Source organism: Drosophila obscura, unplaced genomic scaffold, assembly GCF_018151105.1.
Source record: "Drosophila obscura isolate BZ-5 IFL unplaced genomic scaffold, ASM1815110v1 contig_192, whole genome shotgun sequence".
NCBI classification, from domain to species: domain Eukaryota; kingdom Metazoa; phylum Arthropoda; class Insecta; order Diptera; family Drosophilidae; genus Drosophila; species Drosophila obscura.
The window spans coordinates 37594-60381 of record NW_024542781.1 but is presented as its reverse complement, the minus strand read 5'-3'; the positions used below and the strand labels follow the sequence as shown (position 1 = coordinate 60381).

The 22788-nt window shown below is 39.6% G+C and overlaps 6 protein-coding genes and 1 long non-coding RNA gene across 8 annotated transcripts; 2 read left to right on the top strand and 5 right to left on the bottom strand.

Annotated features, from left to right (window-relative positions):
• Positions 1-652: 652 nt before the first annotated feature.
• On the bottom strand, positions 653-3157 carry LOC111080928 (facilitated trehalose transporter Tret1). Its single transcript, XM_022376792.2, has 4 exons — positions 3050-3157; positions 2281-2453; positions 1800-2213; positions 653-1731 (listed from the first exon to the last, which is right to left on the bottom strand). The coding sequence occupies exons 2-4, from the start codon at positions 2423-2425 to the stop codon at positions 815-817; spliced, it is 1476 nt and encodes a 491-aa protein (XP_022232484.1). The 5' UTR covers positions 2426-2453; positions 3050-3157; the 3' UTR covers positions 653-814.
• A 3680-nt stretch (positions 3158-6837) lies between these two features.
• On the bottom strand, positions 6838-14064 carry LOC111080926 (facilitated trehalose transporter Tret1-2 homolog). Of its 2 annotated transcripts, none has more exons than XM_022376791.2 (6): positions 13975-14064; positions 9586-9700; positions 9328-9522; positions 8561-8746; positions 8250-8494; positions 6838-8182 (listed from the first exon to the last, which is right to left on the bottom strand). In XM_022376791.2, exons 1-6 carry the CDS (start codon positions 13999-14001, stop codon positions 7412-7414), a joined length of 1539 nt encoding a protein of 512 aa, XP_022232483.1. In that variant the 5' UTR covers positions 14002-14064; the 3' UTR covers positions 6838-7411. The 2 variants fall into 2 exon arrangements, with proteins under 2 accessions (XP_022232483.1, XP_022232482.1); XM_022376790.2 differs by lacking the exon at positions 13975-14064 and adding an exon at positions 10158-10511.
• Positions 8906-10439, top strand: LOC111080932. Its single transcript, XR_002608556.2, has 2 exons — positions 8906-9524; positions 9593-10439. It is a non-coding gene; the product is annotated as an uncharacterized LOC111080932 (long non-coding RNA).
• Positions 14035-15197, bottom strand: LOC111080930. Its single transcript, XM_022376795.2, has 3 exons — positions 14989-15197; positions 14722-14926; positions 14035-14656 (listed from the first exon to the last, which is right to left on the bottom strand). The coding sequence occupies exons 1-3, from the start codon at positions 15195-15197 to the stop codon at positions 14462-14464; spliced, it is 609 nt and encodes a 202-aa protein (XP_022232487.1). The 3' UTR covers positions 14035-14461.
• A 51-nt stretch (positions 15198-15248) lies between these two features.
• LOC111080929 lies at positions 15249-16310 on the bottom strand. The gene is made up of 4 exons (XM_022376794.2): positions 16035-16310; positions 15750-15957; positions 15394-15693; positions 15249-15339 (listed from the first exon to the last, which is right to left on the bottom strand). The coding sequence occupies exons 1-3, from the start codon at positions 16235-16237 to the stop codon at positions 15445-15447; spliced, it is 660 nt and encodes a 219-aa protein (XP_022232486.1). The 5' UTR covers positions 16238-16310; the 3' UTR covers positions 15249-15339; positions 15394-15444.
• Positions 16311-16516: 206 nt separating this feature from the next.
• LOC111080931 (E3 ubiquitin-protein ligase complex slx8-rfp subunit slx8-like) lies at positions 16517-17493 on the bottom strand. Its single transcript, XM_022376797.2, has 3 exons — positions 17277-17493; positions 17056-17217; positions 16517-17001 (listed from the first exon to the last, which is right to left on the bottom strand). Exons 1-3 carry the CDS (start codon positions 17362-17364, stop codon positions 16655-16657), a joined length of 597 nt encoding a protein of 198 aa, XP_022232489.1. The 5' UTR covers positions 17365-17493; the 3' UTR covers positions 16517-16654.
• Positions 17494-19670: 2177 nt separating this feature from the next.
• On the top strand, positions 19671-20815 carry LOC111080935. The gene is made up of 3 exons (XM_022376800.2): positions 19671-20373; positions 20436-20545; positions 20611-20815. Exons 1-3 carry the CDS (start codon positions 19726-19728, stop codon positions 20666-20668), a joined length of 816 nt encoding a protein of 271 aa, XP_022232492.2. The 5' UTR covers positions 19671-19725; the 3' UTR covers positions 20669-20815.
• The last annotated feature ends 1973 nt before the right edge of the window (positions 20816-22788 follow it).

The window sequence follows — 22788 nt, the reverse complement described above, 5'->3', positions numbered from 1 at the left end:
TGAACTTTTATTGATGGAAAAATAAAAACTCTGAAGGGAAAAAATGGAGATCAGATTTTAAATCAGCGACCTCAAACTAGTAAAAAACTTTAATCAGTTTTCGATAAACACATTTCAATTTTGTTCCCTTGTGTAATAAACATAAGAGTTTGTCAACTTTTGGAACTATACATGGGCATTTCTCTCATGTCTATTGGGACAGGCGCACGCATTGCAAGTGGTAAAAATTTCAAAATAAGCCGGACTTTCAAAATTGTTTTTCCACTATGACGCACCTCTTGACTATAGCCCTATAACATAACCCTATGACAAGGTTTGCCAAAAACCAATCCATTCGCAAACTCAAATTTCAGGGAATTACCGAAAAAGTTAATTTTTGCATATTTGAATTTAAGTTAATAAAATAATATGTCGATTGTGTAAATTAATTTTCGTTCAATATGTTTAGACTATAATATCGCTACGGAATTACATATATGGAAATGTGTTTTTATAGATATTTTTTGGTATCGGTGGACCTCGTCAGAGAGGTGCCCACATGCATTTGAGAACTTGCATTCATGCATTTCAAACTAGTAAATTGTAATGTATAGGTATAAAAATAAAATAAGACAGTATTCGTATCATATTATTCTTCATATTACTAAACAGTATTTTTATTTAAATATTAGCAGGCAACAGTTTAACAAAATTGAGTTTTTAACTTAAAAACTATCCAATAAAATACTTTCTTTTAGACCTAAGATATACATACATATAAGATCTCAAGGACTTAAACGACAAATATATATATATTAACAAATAGGTCCATCGCTTAGTTGTTCTTGCTATTGAGTCGATCCTGGATCTCTTGCAGGCTAAGGCCCTTCGTCTCCATGACCACGAAGAGGACAAAGAAGAATGCCACCACCATGAAGCCGGCAAACAGCCAGAAGGCGTAGAAGGAACCAAGGGCATCCAGAGCGGGATAGAAATAGGTAACCAGAAATCCAAGTGTCCAGCAGGTGCTCGCCACAATGGACGAGGCGGACGACTTGATATTCGCCGGGAACATCTCGCCGAGCACAGCCCAGGGCAGGGGCCCGAAGCCCGTGCAGTAGACAATGTTGTAGATGACGAGCGCTGGCACTGGCATCCACACCACACTGGAGATGTCGCCTACAACCAGCTGCATGTAGAAGAAGGCGCCTAGTGCCGTCAGGCCCACAGTCATCACACTGGCGGAAGTCAGCAGCATCACCTTCCTGCCAAGTCGGTCGGCCACGATCGGCGTCAGACCTGATGAGGCCACCTGGACGCAGCCAATAATAATGGTGGCAATGGCGGGATCCAGGCCTGTGTTGGCGCTGGCAAAGATCGACTGGCTATTGAAAAGGACCACATTGATGCCCGACAGCTGCTGGAAGGAGATCAGGCCGGCACAGATGAACAGAGCCTTCCGATTTCCGGGATTCTTGAACAGATCCATAATGGTGCCTTTGCTGGCCATGGCCTCCTCCACACTCGACTGTATTTCGGCCATCTCGTCGTGCACTCCCTCGGCGCTCTGGCCACGCAGGAACTGTAGCGAACGCAGTGCGTCCGTCTTGCGTCCCTTCCCGGCAAAATAGTGGGGACTCTCGGGCATAAAATAGAAGACCACATCGAAGATCACGGGCACCACAATGCAACACCACTGTAGAGCCATATACGAGACGAACGGCCCAATTGCATAGACATATAGAATCCCAGCTAAAAGGGGGAAGGGGGAAATGAAGTTTGCCTCAAGGGAAGTTAAATATCTAACTATCGAGACTTACCCACAATAAACAGCTGCATAAGGGAGCCAGTAGCTCCACGCACATTATCCGTAGAAATCTCACCCACATACATGGGCTGCACAGTCATCACGAACCCCACGCCGAATCCCTGAATCAGTCGGGACAGGTATAGGATCCACACCTCTGAGGCGCCCATATTAATTCCGAATGCCAAAACGAAGAAGAGACTGCTGGAGAGCAGCACCCACTTGCGACCAATGCGATCGGCCAAAGGCCCAGCTACAAACGGAGCAATTAGCGCTCCAATAGCAATCAGCGAGGATATCCAGGCATCTTCATCGGATGTAATGGGTCTGCTCAACGGCGAGTCGGAAGTATCTTCGGTCTTGAGCTTGGGTCCAATTGGAGACGTCCAGCCCAGGCAGGTGCCCACCACAAATGCGGACAAGTTGGCTGGGGAAAAGTCACAGAGCAGGTTAGGCACATGGTTTGGGTCCAAGTGGATCACAGCTTGACTCACCTGCAACAGCGGCCATAAAAATGCGTCCAGTCTTGACTGGTTCGGCTGCCATATTGCTTGGGTTTCCTTCTCCTATTTGAAAAGATCTGACTTCCGTATAGGAATATTTAGCTGCTGTCTCTTCTTCGTGGCTTACTGACGGCATCTGGATAGACTGGCGATTGGAGCAGTAGCTGCCAAAGCAAAACACAAAAAAAAAGCGAAAGAATCTCATTAGAAAATCAGTGGACGTGGATTAATGACGCTATCCCCATTAGTAATTCAATCGCCTGTAAATTTCCAAGTGGCTTATACTTGACCCTTAGCCTGGCATGTTTCGTTCACGGTCCATTCTGTAGAATGCAGTGAATCACGTAAACAGATATGACTGCTAGACAGACAGCTTCCAACCCATTAATTCACTTTCACTTTGTTCGTACACATTTCCCAACATTAACTGTCTGCTTTTCGTTTATCACGTTATCAAAGCATTTGGCCAGCCAGATCTTTACACATTCATGAAAATTAATACATAAAAAATCGCGTTCTATGTATTCATTAACAAAATTAATTTAATTGCAGTGCGAAAAAAGCTGTCTGTCGAATTTTAAACTTTTTCCGTAATTATCATTAGGGAATATATTTGTGTAATTATTTTAACAAGCACTGTTGACACTTTCCGATGGCTAATGCTGTGTAATCAGTTATTGCTCTCATGAATTTTGCGCTGTAGTCCCGGATGTAGGATTTTTCAGATGCAACTTTTGACTGTCACATATTCCCTACTTACATATCCTTCAAAATCAAGCCAAGAAAATCCGCACTAGAAGTATGATTCAAACTGTATACCGCACAGCACAGAACTGGAATGCTGCTTGGATCGCCGAATCGCGCGAATTTAAAGATTTTCCGCCTTTTATGACCGGCATTCGAAATCAATACTCAGTCAATAATGCTCATCGACAAGTGCTCTTACATGTGCATTATCTTATCAGGGGGTAGGGCCTCCCGTTCATCTAGTATTCATCAGCGTTAGCTCTCCCATCGAGCCACATTGCATCGGCGTCGGCATCGAATCGAAATCTCTCTTCAAAACTTATATTATTGTTGTTGCGTTGGTTGTTGTGGTTGATATTGCTCCATTTGTGTGTGCATTTTGCACTTGAACTGGCCTACATACCTACATACAAAAATATTGTATGTGCATCTGTGTGATAAGACTGCAACAAAAAAACTGACAAAGAGAAGGTGCCCCAATCTCAATTTGTTTGTTTACACGACCCGACGGCAAAGGGCGCCTGCCCCACTTCAATGAATTGGCATCCAGCCCCGGTTCAGTCCGGCACGGCGGCTGATTGGGATGTTAGTGGGATACCAAGAACTTAGCTCTAATCATCAAGTAGCCTCTGGCCCCTTTTAATCATTACCCACCATATCCACACATGGGCAAACAAATCAAATGCCACCGACTGCGTAAATAACTGTTTTGATTAGTAATGCTTAAGTTACTTCCGTTAATTACAGTTCTGCAGCTTTACGCTTCAGCAAGTCGAAAATATTGACACAAATTGAGTGAGTAAGCTGGAGCACGTGAAAAGAGTGTGACACCTTGTTATGGAGAGCCATATATGGCTTTGAAGAGTATCTCGCATGTGACTATGGAAAACTTGGCATTCAAGTTGGCTCCTTCAGATCGAAATGGAAGTATGGAAAAAGAAACAACAATACAACATTTTCAGCTTAACCCAAAAACGTAATATATTGGCTTCACCAGACTTTCCAAATTTTGGGGATATAAATTAAATCGTTTTTATGAAACCCTCGGAACTAATCAAGTGGCTAGAAATGAATATTTTGTTGCTGTATTCGATAAGCTTTTATTATAATTGAAACATATTTTATGAACTTCTTCCTGTAAATATTATCACCTACTCTTAAATTACCAATCTTGGAAAAATGTTCCATAAGCTTAGTGTTTTTAAAACTCTGAAGGTTATCACGGGTTTTTTCTGTTTTTACGAGCCAGCTACCTCCAACTGATCAAACATTTTTTTTTGATTCGTTCACTAATTAAACACTAACACAGGCGATCGAATCATTTAATAAGAGTTATTTTGATAAGTCAAAAGTACTTAGGCGCCACGAAAATGAAACCAATTTTTTTGTTGTCAGTCAAGTATATAGAGATATGATTCTAAACCTTGACTATAGAGAGCTCTGACGTACTAAGTAACAGGTGTCCATTGCAAAATAGTTCGTTGAGGTGACATAAAGTCCTTAAAGTTTCTGACATGATTCGAATATAATAATTGCTATGACAAAAAAAATAAAATATATAAAAAAGGACCAATATCCTTTTATTTTTGGAACACACATTTATATCTGTCGGCTTTAGATTTTAAGTGTCAATTTGTTTTACTCACAGAGAAAGAAAAATACAACAAATGATTATGTGGTAGCCAAGGATCTTAGCTCAAAATGCTAAAACAGTGGGACAACAATTTGTGATCCGAACTCAACGGCAACAAATCGAAACTAAGGAAAGATTTTGCTATTTAGATTTAAGAAAACAGTGGGTGCGATAATGCGTTTAGTTTCGGCCCCAATCTAAGCACAACAATTATTTGATAATTTTTTTTGTATTTTTTGGAATAATTCAAGGGTAAACATTCTGCCCAATTTTTCCGCGCAGAGGCGCGAGGCAACAAATCACAGACAGCTACGTATGTGTACAAAATAAAACACCATTCTGATAAAGCTCATTTAGTAGGTCGACTCACCCATTATATTAGCCGAAATTATCAATTAGAACACAATCAATGAAACACTGGAAAATTATAGCTCGTAGTAATAGCCGGCGGCGCGTATTGTACGTATATTGTGGAAAAAAACTGTCTGGTGTCTGGCTAAGCAGAGATCAGAGCTTACAGTTTTGTTTGGCTGCCGGAACTGAAATGATGTGGATGCGGGAATGTTTTGACGCTTTTGTTTGATTTGGCATGCAAAATTAAGCAGAGAAATTATGACAGACGCATTTAAATTCCATGCTTAGTCGCCAGACAGAGCAAATAGTATATACTCGCAAACTCAAAACACTAATAGGCATAGAAGAGAGAGACACGTATGTACATAGTACAGATATCAGCGACTATTATATCGAATTAAACAGCCACTCAGACGCGACCATTGAACAAAGCAGAGACGAGAGAACTGAGCTGGGAATTTGCGGGATTTTTATCAACACTTTGTGCGCCTTTCAGACAATTGTCTGGTTCAGCCTTATTTGACTACAAATGTCATAGCAATAAATAAACTTAAAGTGTTGTTATGCTGCTCAAAGACCTCTAGTTCCGGATATTCTGTGGAAAACGTTGGATCACTTTGATCCGATTCAGCTTTAAGGAAGTTCATTAGCATGCACCAGACCCACCCCGGGGTATTGACTTAATTCGATGTGTTCTCGATACAGTTAAAGCATACACACTCGCACATACAAATTTACTTACCATAAAGTCGCTGGCCAGCCGGCAAACGTGCGTGCTAATTGACACTTGTGTCTGTGGCAGACACATTAAATGTTTCGAGACTGCTTCTGGGGGTTCCCACCGTACAAATAAAGCCAACCTGCTACACATACTAATTATTTTTAAATGCTTAATGCTCGTACACGTTTCCCATATCATGAGGCTTGTGTTCAAGGGGTAATGTTATGTGTCATATTTTATACCCCATTGATTGATAAAAATATCCCCCCTGGTTGATACAAGTAAACAAATGTATAGAGTAGGTAGGTGCACATGGAAATTCTCTTAGAAGTTTCCATGTCCCGCATAAACATTCGTTGAAATTTACATTTTGCAATTTCTTTCATTTATGTACACTTTATTTTCGCCTGGGATTATCCGCAATCGATCCATTTATTTATTCATTTATTTACCATGCACTTAAACGATAAAACGGCAATTGCAATTATCGCGACTTGTCACCAATATCTACTAATTTTCAGTGACAGTTTTTTATACCGATCCCCATGCTAGAGGCTCGCCATTTACCCGCTGTACGAGTAGTTGCCATTTACGATTATTGCTTAATAAAATATAGATATATGTCAACAACCTGTTGACCAGTTGAGCAAATATCCAAACAAATACGGACTTTGTCGAGCTTCCTGTAATTGGCATTCAATATTTGCATAGAAATGCAGGCGATCGAAGTGGAATGTGGAAATGAGACAGCTCTCAACTCAGGCGGCTGCTGGCACGATTTCAATTTTCATTTTGTGCGTCGCTTTCGATGTCGATCAATCAATCAAACGACGGTGACCTTCACATTGACCAAGCCCCAAGGGAAGCGAAGAGAGTAGAAAGCGACGCGACAAACCCTGGCGCCAAAGGTAGGCGTGGCCTGTCTCCAATGCCACGTGGGGCGACTGCAATCGGAGCTTGGTGCGACAGACAGTGCCTGATAATTTACTAATTTCTCATTTTAATGGGCGTACCCAGATGCCCAGATGCCCAGAAGCCCAGAGGTTATCGTTATCACTAAGTGCGCTCAAGCAAGCATACATTACACGTGAGATTGCTGTACAGTTTAGTTTTATTATCAACTACATATATACACATGTATGTACATACAGTAGAGTAGAGTGTTTGTCATCCATCATCCCATCCATGCTTAAACATATACTAAATAAAGTGCTACAAATAAGAAGGCGATAAAACAGGACGAGCACAGAGTCTTCTCCCAATTCAGATTCACTTATCAAATGAAGGGAAGGGGTAGTACTTAGGAACTAATTGAACTGTATATACTTAAGAATAACATTGTGCAATATTGATAAGAATAATTGTACAGTTTGATCAATATTATCTATTGGATTTAAGTGGTTATACCCTTCCAAAACCTTAGTCAAGTAGAGGGGAAAATATCAACACGTTTGAGTTATCGAAAAAGTAAAAGACTTGAAAACAGTATTTGCGAAACTATTCAGAACTTATCCCATTTGCAAAAGTATAAAATCATCGGCTAACCGATGAGCGTTTTCCTTCAGCATTGTGTGGGTCGTGACTTCATATCTACCTACGAGTACAATGGCACCTGTCTAAACTAAGCTAAAAACAAAATAGGAGAACTAGTTGCGCTCCCGCAACTCTTAACGGCCATTTAGCCAGGACTGTATTTGGCTAGCACTCTTGCCCTTCGTCTCCTGCAGCATTGTGGCCACATAGATTGTGGCAACGGCCATGCAAGTGGCAAAGAACCAGAATGTGACGTCCGATCCGAGAGACTCGATCATGGAGGCAAAGCTTTTGGTAACGATAAACACACACAGCCAGTTGGCCATCACAGTGATCGAGACGGCAGTGGCCTTGACGTCAGGCAGGAAGAGCTCGCCCATCATCAGCCAAGGAATGGGTCCGTAGCCGACCGAAAAAGTGATCATAAACAGCACCACGCAGAGCAGCGGCAGCCACCCAATGGAGGAGACATCCTTGTTGCTGTCCTTCATGTCGAAGTAGGCACCCAGTATGGCCAGGCAGATAGACATTACGGTGCTGCTGAATAGCAGCAGGATCTTTCGTCCGGCCCGATCGATCAGCAGAGAGGCGGTCAGCGTCATGATCACCTGCACTACGCCCACAATGATGGAGCAGACGGACGCATCGAGAGTGCTGCCTGCGGACTGAAAGATCGGCACTGTGTAGAAGATGACCGCATTGATGCCCGAGAACTGCTGGAAGAACATCAGTAGTATGGAGATGACCAGACCGTTGCGGGCTCCACGATTACTGAAAAGATCCATAATGCCGGCATCGGCTGCGGCCTGGTCCAGATCATTTTGAATGACTTGGATGGCACTGCGCGAGTCGCAGTAGCGACCCCAGAGCCACTTCAATGAGAGGGCGGCCTCGGCACGTTGACCCTGCAATTTAAGACAACAGAGAGGCTTGAAGATGTGTGGCAATAATTTTAAGTGGGCACTCACTCACCTTCTTGAGCAGATAGACTGGCGTCTCGGGCAATATGAGCAGGCCGAAAAACAGAAGGATTGGCACAAACAAGCAGAGCGTACTCAAAGTGGTCCAGGACACCATAGATCCCACCAGATACACGAACAATATGCCAACGGTAAGCAACAGTTGGAAGAGAGTGCCCAGGGTTCCACGAATGCTTGTCTCGGCAATCTCGGATATGTACATGGGTGCGACCACGCAAAAGCTGCCCGTTGATATGCCTAGATAGAGCACAGATTGTTAGTCAACTTGTATATATGTATATTCAAAAGATAGTAACCACTCACCGATCAGAAAGCGTCCAACATACAGCCAGCCAGCTGAATTGGCGAAAATAATCGAGAGCCAGGCCAAAATAAATGGAACATTCATGACCATTGCTGTGTAGCGGCGCCCTATGGCATCGGCAATGTATCCCGTGGGCATGGCACCCAGAAAGGCGCCAATAGCCAGCAGGGAGCTGACCCAGGTCTCTGAAAAAAACCAAATAATAAAAATAATAAAATAATTAAAATGAAACAATATCTACTTATCACTTATCTTATCACTTATCTTATCACTAATTAAGCAAGCTCTTATATTTTATTATCAATCACGTTTATTGCATGCACTTATTCAAGAGATTAGTTAAAAGGAACAGTCCTTTTCGACTCGTTACTCAGTAACTATAAAGAAAGTTTAGTCTTGGGCTGACTGGAAGGGGAGTTTGGTTTTTCTTGACAAGTAAGTCTAACTTGGAACGTAAGAGAGGTGGAAACACAGTGGATTAAGTGTGTTAATACAGAAATCTGCATATAGAATATTATTAATCTCGCTCCAATAGTCTGTGATATCGTCAAGATTTAGAGAACACGTAAACGGTCTTGGCTATTGATGCTGTTCAACAATATATATGTTTATCTGTAATATAAATTCACATCAATTTAATATACCCCTGGCTGTACTCTATGAGTACCACTTAGAATTACAACTAAGTACAATAAACCCTATCTACTTGATGACGACCGAGTGGAGTTCGATTGCCTATGCTTGTAATTTAATATAAGTTACTTACGTTGGCCGGCTGTTAGTTGCAGACGGTCATCGCTTGGCAGAGGCAACAGTGTTGGGCTGGTTCCATTTGCAATTGTAGAGTTTCCCATTGTTGAGTTACCGGCTGTTGTATTAGTTGGAGGGTGTACACTGATCTGATCTAGAACTGGACTGGTCCACGCCAAAGCTGTGCCCGCGGCAACGGCTCCCAAACACACTGTAAGTTGAACAACTTTTAGTTATCGATTCATAAGAAACCCGAATTATGTTTGCCACTTACTTATCAGGGCAGCTAGGTATTGACGGGTCTTTGAAGTCTTAACCACACCATCCTGCAGTGGGTCATATAGCATTGGGTTGCGAGCTGAGGGATCACCATCCTCTTGGCTGACAGTCTGTAACAGGGAATTATTTTATTATATTTATTAATTATCACCTGGAAAATCCGACATGATTTTAAGCACATCAATCATTTTAATTGGTTTTAAAATGCTATTTTCTTTTCTGTTAACCCTATGTCTGTTTATGTATAAATTCGCAATCTTAATTTGGACTGGGCTTAATTCATTATACGCAAGTTATAAAATGTGGAAAACATTAAAAAGGTATCAATCGACTAATTTAAGTGATCTGAAAACTAAAATAAAAGGGGTCACTTTAAGAAACACCAAATAATTCTGTACAACTTATTGCTTGTTCACTAAACAAATAACAGAAAAATTATGATGATTACATGATAAAAGTGCCACTTGTTTCAATTAAATCCTATCTGCTGTTTAGCTAGAGTTAATCGTTAGCCAGATGAAACTCTTTACTGTTGGTATTTCTGAGAATACAAGTTGTTGCCTTTACCTGCCACCAGCGCGCCATGGCACGAACTACTTTATCCGAATCCATTTAAAACTGGCCCGATTTCCGGGTTGTTATTTCCCAACGTCTTATGTAAGTCAACACACACACACACAAAACGCACTTCTGTCCAATTTAGTGACACTTTTTTCTGTCTAAAAAAACACTAATTTATGGTTTGTATATTTCGGTTTATATTGTGCTTATTTTTATCTGTTCATATTAATTATCTATAGTAAGAAAGATGTGCATATACATATGTATGTATATATTTATATTTGAATATTTCGTTGTTTTTGTTTTCGATCACTAATTTTAGTTTGAGCCTCGTGGGCAACGGTTTGTCTCGTGCGGGCACCTCGAGTCGACTGAATCGTTGGACTCTTCGAAAAAACGTATTTTGATCTCAATTCTTTGCGAAAATTCTTTTACTTTGCATAGAACTTTTATTTATCTGGCGCTTTGTTGGCATTTCATTGTATTGCCAACGGATTACGCGCATTAAATGCACACGAATCTTGTGTTGTACGTCACAAACAGATGAAATATCTCTACAGAATTGGCATGGCAGGTAGGCCACCAAAATACTAGGGCAACCTGTTGGAGAAGACGCATGAAACCACCCGAACATTGATCGTAATGCCTTCAAGAGGTTGTCTGCCATCTAAGTACTGTGATCTGAATAGTTCGTAAATAGAATAAATTTTAAAGTTATGCCACAGATCATTCTGCGCACATATTACGCATAAGGCGTCGCACCTGAACCGATCAAAGTCCAAGGAAACAATGCTTCCTGCAATGTTTTTGCCAGTTAAAATTAAACTGCTAAATGCATTTCGATGCGTTGCACTTGCCAAATGGCAGGAAAGAGACCCCTGTCTATCAGCTCTACCCCGGCTATAAATAGAAACTAGTTTTTGTTTCTGATTAGACGACAACAACTACATATGCTTGGAAATTCATTCCTTATGAAAATGATGAATCCTTGGGGGGAGTGCAAGCGAGCGTTTAAAATGTAATTTAAGCGGAATGTTTAATTTGAAAATAAAACACGTAAATCTTAATGGCGTCAAGTGCATGCCAAAAGAAACCTGTCGCCAGATTCACACCCAAAACAAGTCACACAGGCATATAAATATGCCAAAAGAGCGACAGAGAGGGATAGTTGGCGGTAGAAAAATAGAGAGAGAGAGAGAGTCAACAAGCGAGCGAGAGAGAGAGAGAGAGATCGCTAGAAAGAGGCAGCGAGAAAACAGACACACCCACTGTACTGATAGAGGCGCGTTCGGCTCATCCACATCACATGCTAATTAGTCGGCGTCATTTGTTTTGCTCTGTTTACATTGCTCTCTACTTCATTACAAAGTGCATTACGATTTGCACAAGACATATGCAACACAAACGAGAATATTATAAGTACAAGTATATATATTTTCAGAATGTATATAAATATGAACATACATATGTAATTATTTTCTTGTTTTTGAGATAAGCCAAACCTTACGAATATAAGGATCAAAGCTTATATAGCTTATATATTCATATAGGGATGCTACTATAATTATCAAAAATTTAAGAGTACATAAAACTTCGATGTTAGCTGCTGACTCTTATTATTGCTTATGGCATTTCCGTTTTCACGATGTCAAGTTCAGCTATCGCCTTGTGCCTTCCACTGCGCTCGTGTGTCGGTTTTAAGAGGCTTGTTCCTATAAATTTGAACAGGTGTATACATACATATACATACATATGTACATACATTTATGGGACCGTTCGTTTAATATTCAATGCTACCTCTTACACGCCCACATTTTCCTTGTCTTTATTATTCCCCATGGCAGCGCAGTCAGCGATAGACAATTTCTTTTATTGATGCCCCTTAATTCGCTCAAGTCCATTGCCCATGAGGTAATTAAAGTGATATTGTTGTGTGGGTACAAGAAGATACATCAAGGTGTGTTTTGTATGCATGTATGTACAGTGTACATATTTGTAGACTGGTGGTGGCGGTGTTTTCTGAGGAGCCTAAATGTATACTTTAAAAGTGCACTTCCCTCACTTATGGATGGTTATAAAATGGATATAAAAAATCTGAACCCATTTTAAACAGTTTTGATCATTTTTTTTACTTGGATTTTACTCAGCACAATAAACAACATTGATACTTTCATTATTCATCATACATATTATTCATTCATTTTATCATTCAGAATACAAAAATACATTTTAATCTGAGAACATATAATACAAAGTCTTTCTCTACGCTCGTAAACAAATGACGCGATTAATTTGCCCTTACAATAAAGTCTTTTGTGCTCTATGAAAAGTCTGGAGCTCAAATAAGATTTTTTCAGTTCCCTGGGGATGAAAGAAACAAGAAATTTGGACCAGTACCAAAATAAACTAATTTTCTAAACTGAGTTACAGAGGTTTTTGGTGAATTGATTCACAAAATCACTTCAAAGAGTTTCGGCAATATTTTTTCCAATTTCTGGGCAGTTTTATAGTTTTGTATTTATGGGGGATGCGGTGGCCATGGAATGCCAAAAAATATTGATATGTAAATATTATTATTTTTGCAGTGCAGATTGCCCCACAGTTCGAAACAAGCAAGATAAGCTGGTGTAAATATACAAAAGCTGATGGGCACGCGACTGAAACTATGTACATACGACTAAATTATATTATATTGCTGCTGTTGTTATTGTTTTACTGTCACAACGTGATAATATATGTACAAGCGATATGGGACAGTAGCCGAAATAAGGCCATATTTCGGCCACTTATCTGGAGGGCGGGCCCACACATGATTCATTTAGTCGAGTGTGGGGCCCAGCAAGTGGCAACCGTTTGCTTGAAATCTCAATTTAAAGTGTCAAGCGTCACGCTCAAAGGTAAACAATTAATTGGCCATTATCGAAAACAGTTAGTGACTGCGTGAACCGCATGGCGATCACCCGCCATGCTGCTGTTAGCCCCGAAATCTTGATACACATGTATTTATGGCCCCTACGCCTCTCCTCATTTTGATAAGAATCTTTTGGCCCCGTGCTCAATTGACTGACTTCCCAATCAAGTTATTTGGTAATTCATTAAGAGGTGTTGGACGAAGTCCCAGCTGAGTGTCGAGTGGGACGTAATCTGTGCCCAGAAATTCACAGTGTGATTGCAATACTCCCAAGTGTGCATATGTAGGTACATAACTCTTGATGCTGTGGTACTCTGTGATAGACCTAATCGATGGTTTATGACCTCTGATAGCTCTAAGACGGCCTGGCAACCTTCTGAAACTATTCAAAACGGTTCAAATCATTAACAGAGCTGTTCAAGTAGCAGTAGCTTGTATAAATCTTGCAGTTTGTATACATTTTTTGGCAGCCAAAAAAATATTGATTAGATATTTTACAATACGTGGCCAATAAATTAGTTCGTAGATTAAAAGATAGGTCTAAAAAATCTATAATTATAATTATTATTTTCCCTAACGAACCCAATCCGAAAAATATGGATACACGCCCACAAAGCGTGGGTCAATATAACATTTTATAATTTATTTAATACAAATGATTTTTAAATACCCCTTTATGTGGGTGATCTAAATGAAATAATTATAATATAACCTTTTTAGAAATATTGCTTCAAGCATTAGCTGCCCTGATAAAGAGTTTAAATTATTTATTCATTAACCACAAAATTGATTCTTTTAGAAATTACCCCTTATCTTTCACACATAATTCCGATTATAAGTTTTAAAAATCATTGTGATTTCTCATAATATGGTTTACGTAAAATTCGTATATTATGTGCTACCTGTGCTTACCTTTTTAATGTCCTCGGTGGCAACCATGTTCCAGTTTGAATAAAAAACAACACGATAAAATCAAATGCTTGGGCCGTAATTACGGCTATATTATTTCGGGATTTATATATAATTCGGTAGCACTCGAACAACTATACCGATCGGCTTCAGTTCTATAAATGCAAACCGCTTTACTGCTGAAACGTGCGAATGCGCGTTGAGCGTCCGAGCAAAACTGAATTTCTCAAAGGAAACGCGCTTAACATCGAAACGAAATCAATGGCCGCAGCGACGCCAGCAGCAACGTTGACTGTGACGGCAGCAGTGGCTGTGGCAGCAGCATTGTACTATACAGTCCAGCTGTATACGGCATACTCGTACGTATACGACTACAGCACGATATAATTTCGATTTTGCCTTGGTGTTGAATGGATTGGAGCTGGCGATTCTATGACGTCCCTGCTGATTGTAGAACTAGTCGCATTCAATTTCGGATGAGGAAATGGTCTCATATCGAGAACTTGTGCAAGCTAAAGTTACTCTTGCTCACACGACGATTGTAGCTCATTTTGCTATTCACTGTTTCGATATCCTGATAGGACTTGAATTTCTCAACTATTCGCTGTAAGCCTCGCTCCAACGATGGTGAGCTCACCTTATCGAGTACCTTCAGAAGGTAGTCCGTAAGGGCTTGGGCCAGCATCTGGTAGGGCAGAGATAACGTCACACGGATTGGAGAGACGAGACCAAACTAAAACCGTTACTCACCCCAATGTACTCCCCTCGCACTTTGCAGCGGCTGTGTGTTTGGTTATTGTCATTTAGCATCACCTGGAACATGATCGGATCCTGCTCATTGATAAGAGCGCCCACAAAGCGGATAAATGTCAGAGAATGGCCGTGCAAGTGCGCCAAGTTGATTTCTCCACCAATTTTGAATTTATAGATTGTCCAATACCACTCGTTTAAAAATCTGTACATTATATTAATTAGGCACCAGAGTAGATCAGAGGTACCCAATGTTTCGTTTCTTACGTATGGAATACATCCTGGCCAAATCGTCGCTCTCGAGACCTGATTAGGTTCCACGCTTGCCTCAGAGCCACCCTCTCGGTGAGGGTAAATCCTAGCTCATCCTTAATGGGACCCAGCCGTAATGCCGACAAAGGCTTTGGATATATTTGCTTGGCAATATTAATACTTGCTGAAGATGACGTTTTGTTAGAATTCTCGTCAGAGGCCATCGATTAATTTTGATCACTACTCATAAAAGACAAAAACTAAATCCAGAACACAACTCAGAGTAAAGTGTAAAGAACAGAAAACATCGAATTTTAGGAAAATATATTTACATTATAATTTCTTTTGTGGATTTTCCACAGCATGCTAAAAAATGTACATCTTAATTAAAAATGGAAATACAAAATATTCATTACCTACTAAATTAAAGAGAGTAAGTAATTTTCGCCATTTTATTCCTGTGTTTTAGGACTATTCGATTGGTTCCAAAGACTTCTTAACACTGGATGCCCTTTCACTTTTAGGTACGGGTACGGGTACGATATTAGTATTGGTGTTTCGGTAGAACCCAGACAAGGCTTTCTTCCGGGCATCATCTGCCTCAGCATATTCACCGACAATTGTCACCAATTTTTCAAGCGCAGTGGTTAGAGTGCAGGAGTTATGCTTCTGTATGACCGGAGACGCCAGCAAGTAATCCTTCAAGGCATTTGCCAGCATCTGTAAAATGATAAACATGCTTAAAAACTGTAAATTTTTGAATGGGAATTTCCTACCTTCATGTAATCGACGTCGATGCCGCTTGTCAGATGAAAGGGCAGATTCTCATCCAGGCTCGAACGAAACTGCAGATTCTCATCTAAGGTTTGCACCAATTTCGAGAGAAGTCTCATCATAGCGGTGGCATGCCCATGAAGCTTACTCATGTGAATTTTTTCATTTATTCGAAAGGAGTTGATCAAATTCTCATGTTCCGTAAGAAAGCTGATGCATACATGATGGTTAATTGTTATTAGTTAAGTATCACAAGATGGCAATTGCAATTGCATGCTGAAGATTACTCATAAAATGTGTCCTGCCCATAGCGACGTTGAAAGGGCTCAATAAAACGCCAAGCATTGCGCAGTGCAGCCTTCTCTAAAGTACTAAAGCCATTCTCATCAACCCTCAGGCTGATATCCCGCTCCGGCAGTGGCTTTGGGTACACGGGCAAAACGATAGTTGGCCTCTCCTCCGATAACTCTTCATTAATTAGACTAGGCATTTTTAAATGGTTGTGTTTTTATATTAACTACATTATTGTGTAATTTTATTTTAGATGCATAGCCTACTAGACACTGAATTTGAAAAAAAATAGTTTTTTTTTATAGCAATTTGAGGTGCGCTCGGTATGCAACGCCTTATATATGGATCTAATATTTTCACGTCGCAAAAAAGGACCTCAGCCAAAAGGAGTTATAAGTATACGCATTTAATAGTGAATTTTCCAGAGCTTAAAAGAAAAGAAATAAAACAGATTGTTGTAAAAAGTAAACTATGATTGTACATTTGATTGTATTTATTTATTTATTGTAGTTTTTATAAACCTTGTAGGAGACAGTGCTAAGATTTTTATTATTTAGTTTTCTCCAACTTCTCATTTTCTTCTGCACCTCACGTCCAAAGAAAGCGAAACTGCATTTCAAGGATTAAAATGTCCACACCAAAATAAACGTATGGAATTATTATACACCTCGGGCTTATCGCATTTGGGGCAATTGGCCTTCTCGCTCAGAGCCTGTTGCAGGCAACTGTCACAGAATACATGGCCGCAGGTGGTGGCACGCATATGCTCTAATTGGTTAATTTTAGTAAGGCATTTTCCGCAGCAGAGTTCAACGAAAGCCATCGAATTCGAACTGTTGTTGGTCAGACGAGAATTTGGGCCAGGCGAATCGATCTGCACATGAACCCGGCCAGGATCATGAGGCGGGCTGAGAACCATGTCTACTTGATTGGATGCTGTGGTAATCGTGACATGGTGACCACCTAAAAATTAAAATAAGCTCAATACATTTTATAACAATTTTTTAGTTTACTTACCAGTAAATGCAAAAGTTATGGGTGTTCCAGTTTCAATTTGGTGGTTCAAGGTGATGTCCATCCCAATCGGTGGTTGGGGTACGTTATTACTGAGCAAGTAATAGTCCACAATAGCAGAAAAGTTGGATTGATCGTCTAATAGAGACTCTGCTTCATTGGGAACTGGCAAGAAAATACAATTTAGCACAAAAACAACTGACTACAGTTTTTACGAAACATACAATCAACAGCCAAATCATTTGCATGATTGGGTGCCTCTTGGTTATCGTCCATGTCTTGATTTAGCTCGTTATTTATATTGTCACACATTTTAAAACTTTTCCCCGAAACGAAAATACGACCTGTGTCGTTGACAAATTAATGATTAATGAGAATTTTCTCGCACTGACAGACAGAAAGAAATATTGCAGAACTTTCTGCTTGTCAGTGTTGAACAGCAAAATGTTACTAAGACGTGGCAATGTTTGAATTTATTTTGACATGTTTGCCAATCGTTATCGGTAATGGCCGCATCACACTAGACTTGACTAAATCCTAGTACTCAGACCGAAAAAAACACCTCGCGAACAGAATCAGGGTTGATATTCGTATGAAACTGATAAGATTTTGTTTACGGCAAAAACTGTTTTCCAGGCTCTGTACGGAAGGCAGTACTCAGATCAACAAAAAAAAGGTCGGTATATACTGGAAAAGTATCCGAAGTAGTTGCTTGTTTTTTTGGTATGTTTAGACCCACCTCGAAAATTATATCAATTTGATATATTTTGCCAGCAAACACGAAGCAAACATTGCAATAAGAGTACACAAAACCAAATGAAATATTTTAATAATGTAGACAAATATAATCTAATTAATGCAGTGCTATATGAATGACAATTATATGGATACTATAACTTATAATTTTTATTAATTTTCATAAATATAAAACAAATATTGTTTTCAAAACATTTTTTATTCACGGTGTCCGGCACGGGAGGCGTCGCCATCTGCTGCTGCTGATAGTCAGACACATTACCCTGCCAATAAAATGTTGGGAAGCCAAGGATATGCCTGGGGAAGAGCGACCCCAGCCGAAGAAGTCCATTTTATTAACTTTAAACAAAACCAAGCAGCGGTCTGAGCAGTGTAACCGTACGGAATGCAGTGCACACCTCTGGTCACACAACTGGCCGCTGGAAGAATATATGATATTCGTTTGCTAGCAAACAGTTTTTGGATCTGAGTACTAGGCTTAGCTGCAAAAACAAAGTAAGTAACTAACTTTTACTGGCTTGAATTTTCTCACAAATAGTGGCTGAACTCTTCGACTGAACACTATCAACACTAATTGGCTAAAAGTATCATTTTGAAGTAATATATGCCAATTGACATGTTTCCTTTATTTTTCTATGTAGGTAACATGTATTTTTGTTGTTTCTAGTGGTGATAGTTCACACGATTGGCGAACAGGGTTGAAATTCGATTCTACGATTCGAACAAACGCAACTGAAACGCAACCATAACTCAACTTTTTTCCACCACTAGGCCCCTATGCTAAACCTATGTAAAAAAAACTGAGTTTTGCCCAAAACCACTAACCATACAGTATATAGATGTGCCAGTTCATACACTGATAGAAAAAAGCCTTTAATATTTTCACTTAGATTTTAATATGTATGCCATTGATTTTCATCCAATAGTGGTTGTATTAAAATTGAATTTTCTTCACTTACATTTTGATATGAATATGAAAATATTTAAATTAAATATATTTCATACATAAATTTAATATGTTTCTTATATTATATATATTATCTTATCTTATATCTTATATTATATTATATTTATTTTAAAGTGTTTTGTATTAAGATCGCATTAAAAAGGCCATTTTAATACAATTATGTTTGAATCAAAATTAATTCTACTTAATTTGACTATGTTTGTATTTAAAAATCGCATTTTAAATTCAAATATAAATGTACTTATTTTTACTATGCCTTTTTTTATCAGTGTACAACGAAAGTGGTGCAGCTTAGTTTTCAGCGTACGTATTTAAATACATTTGAGACACAAATCGGAGTGGCTAACGCCAGAAAAAGTCCTCGAAGACATCCTCGGATATAGTTTAATTATATTTCATAATTTCATATTCATTCACATATGTAAATACATATATAAAATTATTTTAGTTAAAATCACTTATTTTATGGAATCAAAAAAACATAAATTTATTGACAAAGTTGATAGTACGGCAGAAACGAAGTCGAATGACGACGGCATTTAGACAATATTTATATACATAAGTAAAAATCAATGCATATGATACAAAATTGGTAAAAAATCAATATACATGTATGTACATAAATACCAATAATCTGCATATATATGTATATATAGAAAGATATACGTTTGTACATAATTTTATCGTAATAAATATAAATTTATTGACAAAGTTGCAAAGTCGAAAGCCTTTGTATTTCGTTGCTCTCTCTTTTCGATCATATTTCTCTCATTTTCTGCCTCCTCTTTCCACCGCTCGAAGGAATGTCCATTTATTTCCCTGGGGCCAGTTTCCCCGCCTAGTCCAATTCCAGGGTCCTGACTGTCAGTGTCTGGGCAAGCCTTGCGTAGACCCTCACCACTGGACTGACAGTCTGTCTGTCACTCAACTCAACACTCTCCGAACGTACAATGAATCGCATGCCCCAGCAGTTCAGCCCGCGTGTAGGCCTGGAGGTGCTCCTGGATGGGCAGAAATCCCAGCTGGTTCGTTATCGGGCCAATGCCGATTGCCCACACGAGGGGAACTCCAAGTTGGAGACCCCAGAGATGCTCCTAAACGCCGATAGCTCCCAGTTGTCTCTGGATGAGGGCCTTGAAGTGGCCCCATTCGTCGGGGGATCCGAAGAGGGCCCAGAGATTGCATCACACGTCGATCATCTTACGTATGGGCATGGGAACAGCTCAGAGATTCCCCCAAGCTCCGACGACTCCTCTTTGGTTTGCTATGAGGGCGGAGAGACCTGCACAGACGAAAATAGTTCACAGTTGGGTGCGGATGAGAGCTCAAAGATTTGCCCGTACGAGGCCAGTTCCCAGGCCTTGAAGATTGGCCCACTAGAGGCTAAGGACGACGAGGACGACTACCAGTCGGGCGTACAGATCGTAGAGATCTTACAAACCCCCAGGGGAGTCCCGAAAGTGACCCGCGACATGGCGGAGATCAATATGCGTAAGAAGCGGTGGGAAGACAAACTGAACGCCTACAAGGGCGTTCTGGCACGCAATCACGAGCTGTGCGCCATCTACGAGCAAACGCGACTTGAAATAGCCGCAGGGGTAAGTGCTCCTTCGGTTTATCCTCCTGAGTGCCAGCTGAGCCGAGAGAAACCTTCCTGCAGCTGGCTGAGATTACCATGGAATTGGGGGAAATTGACTTGGACATGGAAGATATTCCAGGGGACCAAGCGGACCGCCCAGAGGACGTCTCTTCGGATGGGAACGAAATGGCGTAAGTTGCGTATCAGAAGACAAAAGAGCAACTCGACTGAATTATAAATTGGAAACCTTTTGCAGTGTGGTCAAGGCAGATGAAAAGCCAAACTCATCCCACGGCAGCTGTGCTGTTTGCTGAGACTTCGGCTCACTCTCTAGCCCGAGGTGCTTGTTTATTTATTTTTATGTAACATTGAGTTTTTAGCGCGGTGCAGGCACACACACAAGACACACACATGAGACACTATCGCAGGACAGCAATTAAATTCATGTAAGGCAAACCAAATCACTTGATCTTCAATATCTTCAAGCTTACTCGCATTCCTGCTCGAAACTCATTGGATGCCCAACACAAAGCAGCAGAAAGGGCTCTGCCCCAGACCTTGTCCTTTAGCCCTTTAAGATCTTCAGATTAAATTGATTCGACATCAACGACATCCATGGCCCATAGCAAGTACCAAAAACCAAAATAAACACACACTTGATTTGAAAAAAAATATTTATGGTATTTGTGTTAAATTAATCCTTTTTGATTTTCCATATTTCCATTTTTTATTATGTTTTGTTGCCTTCAAAGTGAACAAAATCGCCCATATTCTCCCATCGTATTTACAAAGTTTTGGGTCCATCAGCAGTTCACCAGGCAGGTATACAACTCACAATACAGTTTAGATCGCTTAAATTACGTAGACAAATAAACGAACTTGAATTGATTCAATCGGCTCTGAATTCATTTCAATGAGCGCTTTAATAATTTCCATTAACAGTATCAAAGCACGAATTAAATTTGATTGATGATACAAGAACGATCATCAATCGGCTTACCAAATATTAGCCATTCGGAACCTCGAATTTCGAAAATAATTTAATTTGGAAAATTTGCCCGATTCTAATTCTAATTGAATGATTTTTAATGAATTTGATCATTCATTTTTTATCCAGAATATTGACGTAGCAGCAGTAGGTTCACATTTATACCACAACATCGCTCCAATGACAAGCCATAAAATATTTAGACGATTTGGTTTGCCCAATGCTCTTTACTTAATTGGAGTGATGTCTGCCCATGCCCTCTGCTTCCTAATCGTCCACTCTGACTTTGAATTTTCCTGCAACTTTGAAATTCAAGGTACAAAAAACATAAATTTCTTGCATTGCGCTGTCATGCGCTCTTTTTAGCTACGGTCATTACTTTATATTAGTATATAAATACAAAAAAAATTGTTATGTGTTTATTATCGCTTTAAAAATCTAAAAAATACACTATGCAACACAAAATCAAATGTGAAGTAATGCCAGGAGTGCATCAGGATTTCCGGATCTAAACGAGATTAAAAAGTCCAAAATTCGTATTTGAATTCGGTTTAATTATGATTGACTTTTCGATTTCCAGGCAATGTAATCCATTTTGATCCCACAACTTTTTTTTTTGTGTATAATATTCCGTACATGATTTTTAAAATGCCCTCAGTAACAAACAAGCAAAAAAAAAAAAAACCGATTTCACTTGTTCTGCACATATTACAGTACAAATGTATTGTTTACCTTGCTGTTCTGATTTCCGACTACATTTCAAATGGATAACAATTCCAAAACCTTTTTAAAATGATCACCTCGCTTCTATTACATTTTATACGGATATTTTGCACAGCACAGATTAATAATCGGTTACGGCTTCCATTCATTTTGACATACAAACACACAATAAAATCTTTAAAATACAATATTTGTAAGTTAGTTCTGTTATATGAATCTATTTCACACCCATCGGACTTAGCCGGAGTCGGAGTCCTGCTACGAGGTCGAGAATATTTAAGGGATAGCTATGCGCGACCACTGAAAGGAATTATCTAAATATGTTGAAATTTCAACTAAAAGTACATATGAGATAGAATTCCAGTCAAGAGAACAATATCAGTCAGTAACGGGAACTGGACAGTGTTTAAACGAGTTTATGTCGATCATTGATCATGTACATTGGGGCGGGTCAAAAATTCTCATTTCAAGTGGGAGCCAAAAGTCTGCAACTTTTTAACGCAGTGCAGCATCCTTCTGAAATTTGAAATATATATGTAAACATACTTAAAACGTTAGGGAAAGTTTCGAGCATTTTGTCCAAATTTTCTTTGGAGTTTTAAGTATATATATTTTAAATTTCAAAGCGATACGTTATAGACTTTTTGCGCCCATTTTCAAAGATATTGTCACGCAATTTATTATAATCATGCACTCAGACAATTTCTAGCCAACTTTTTAATT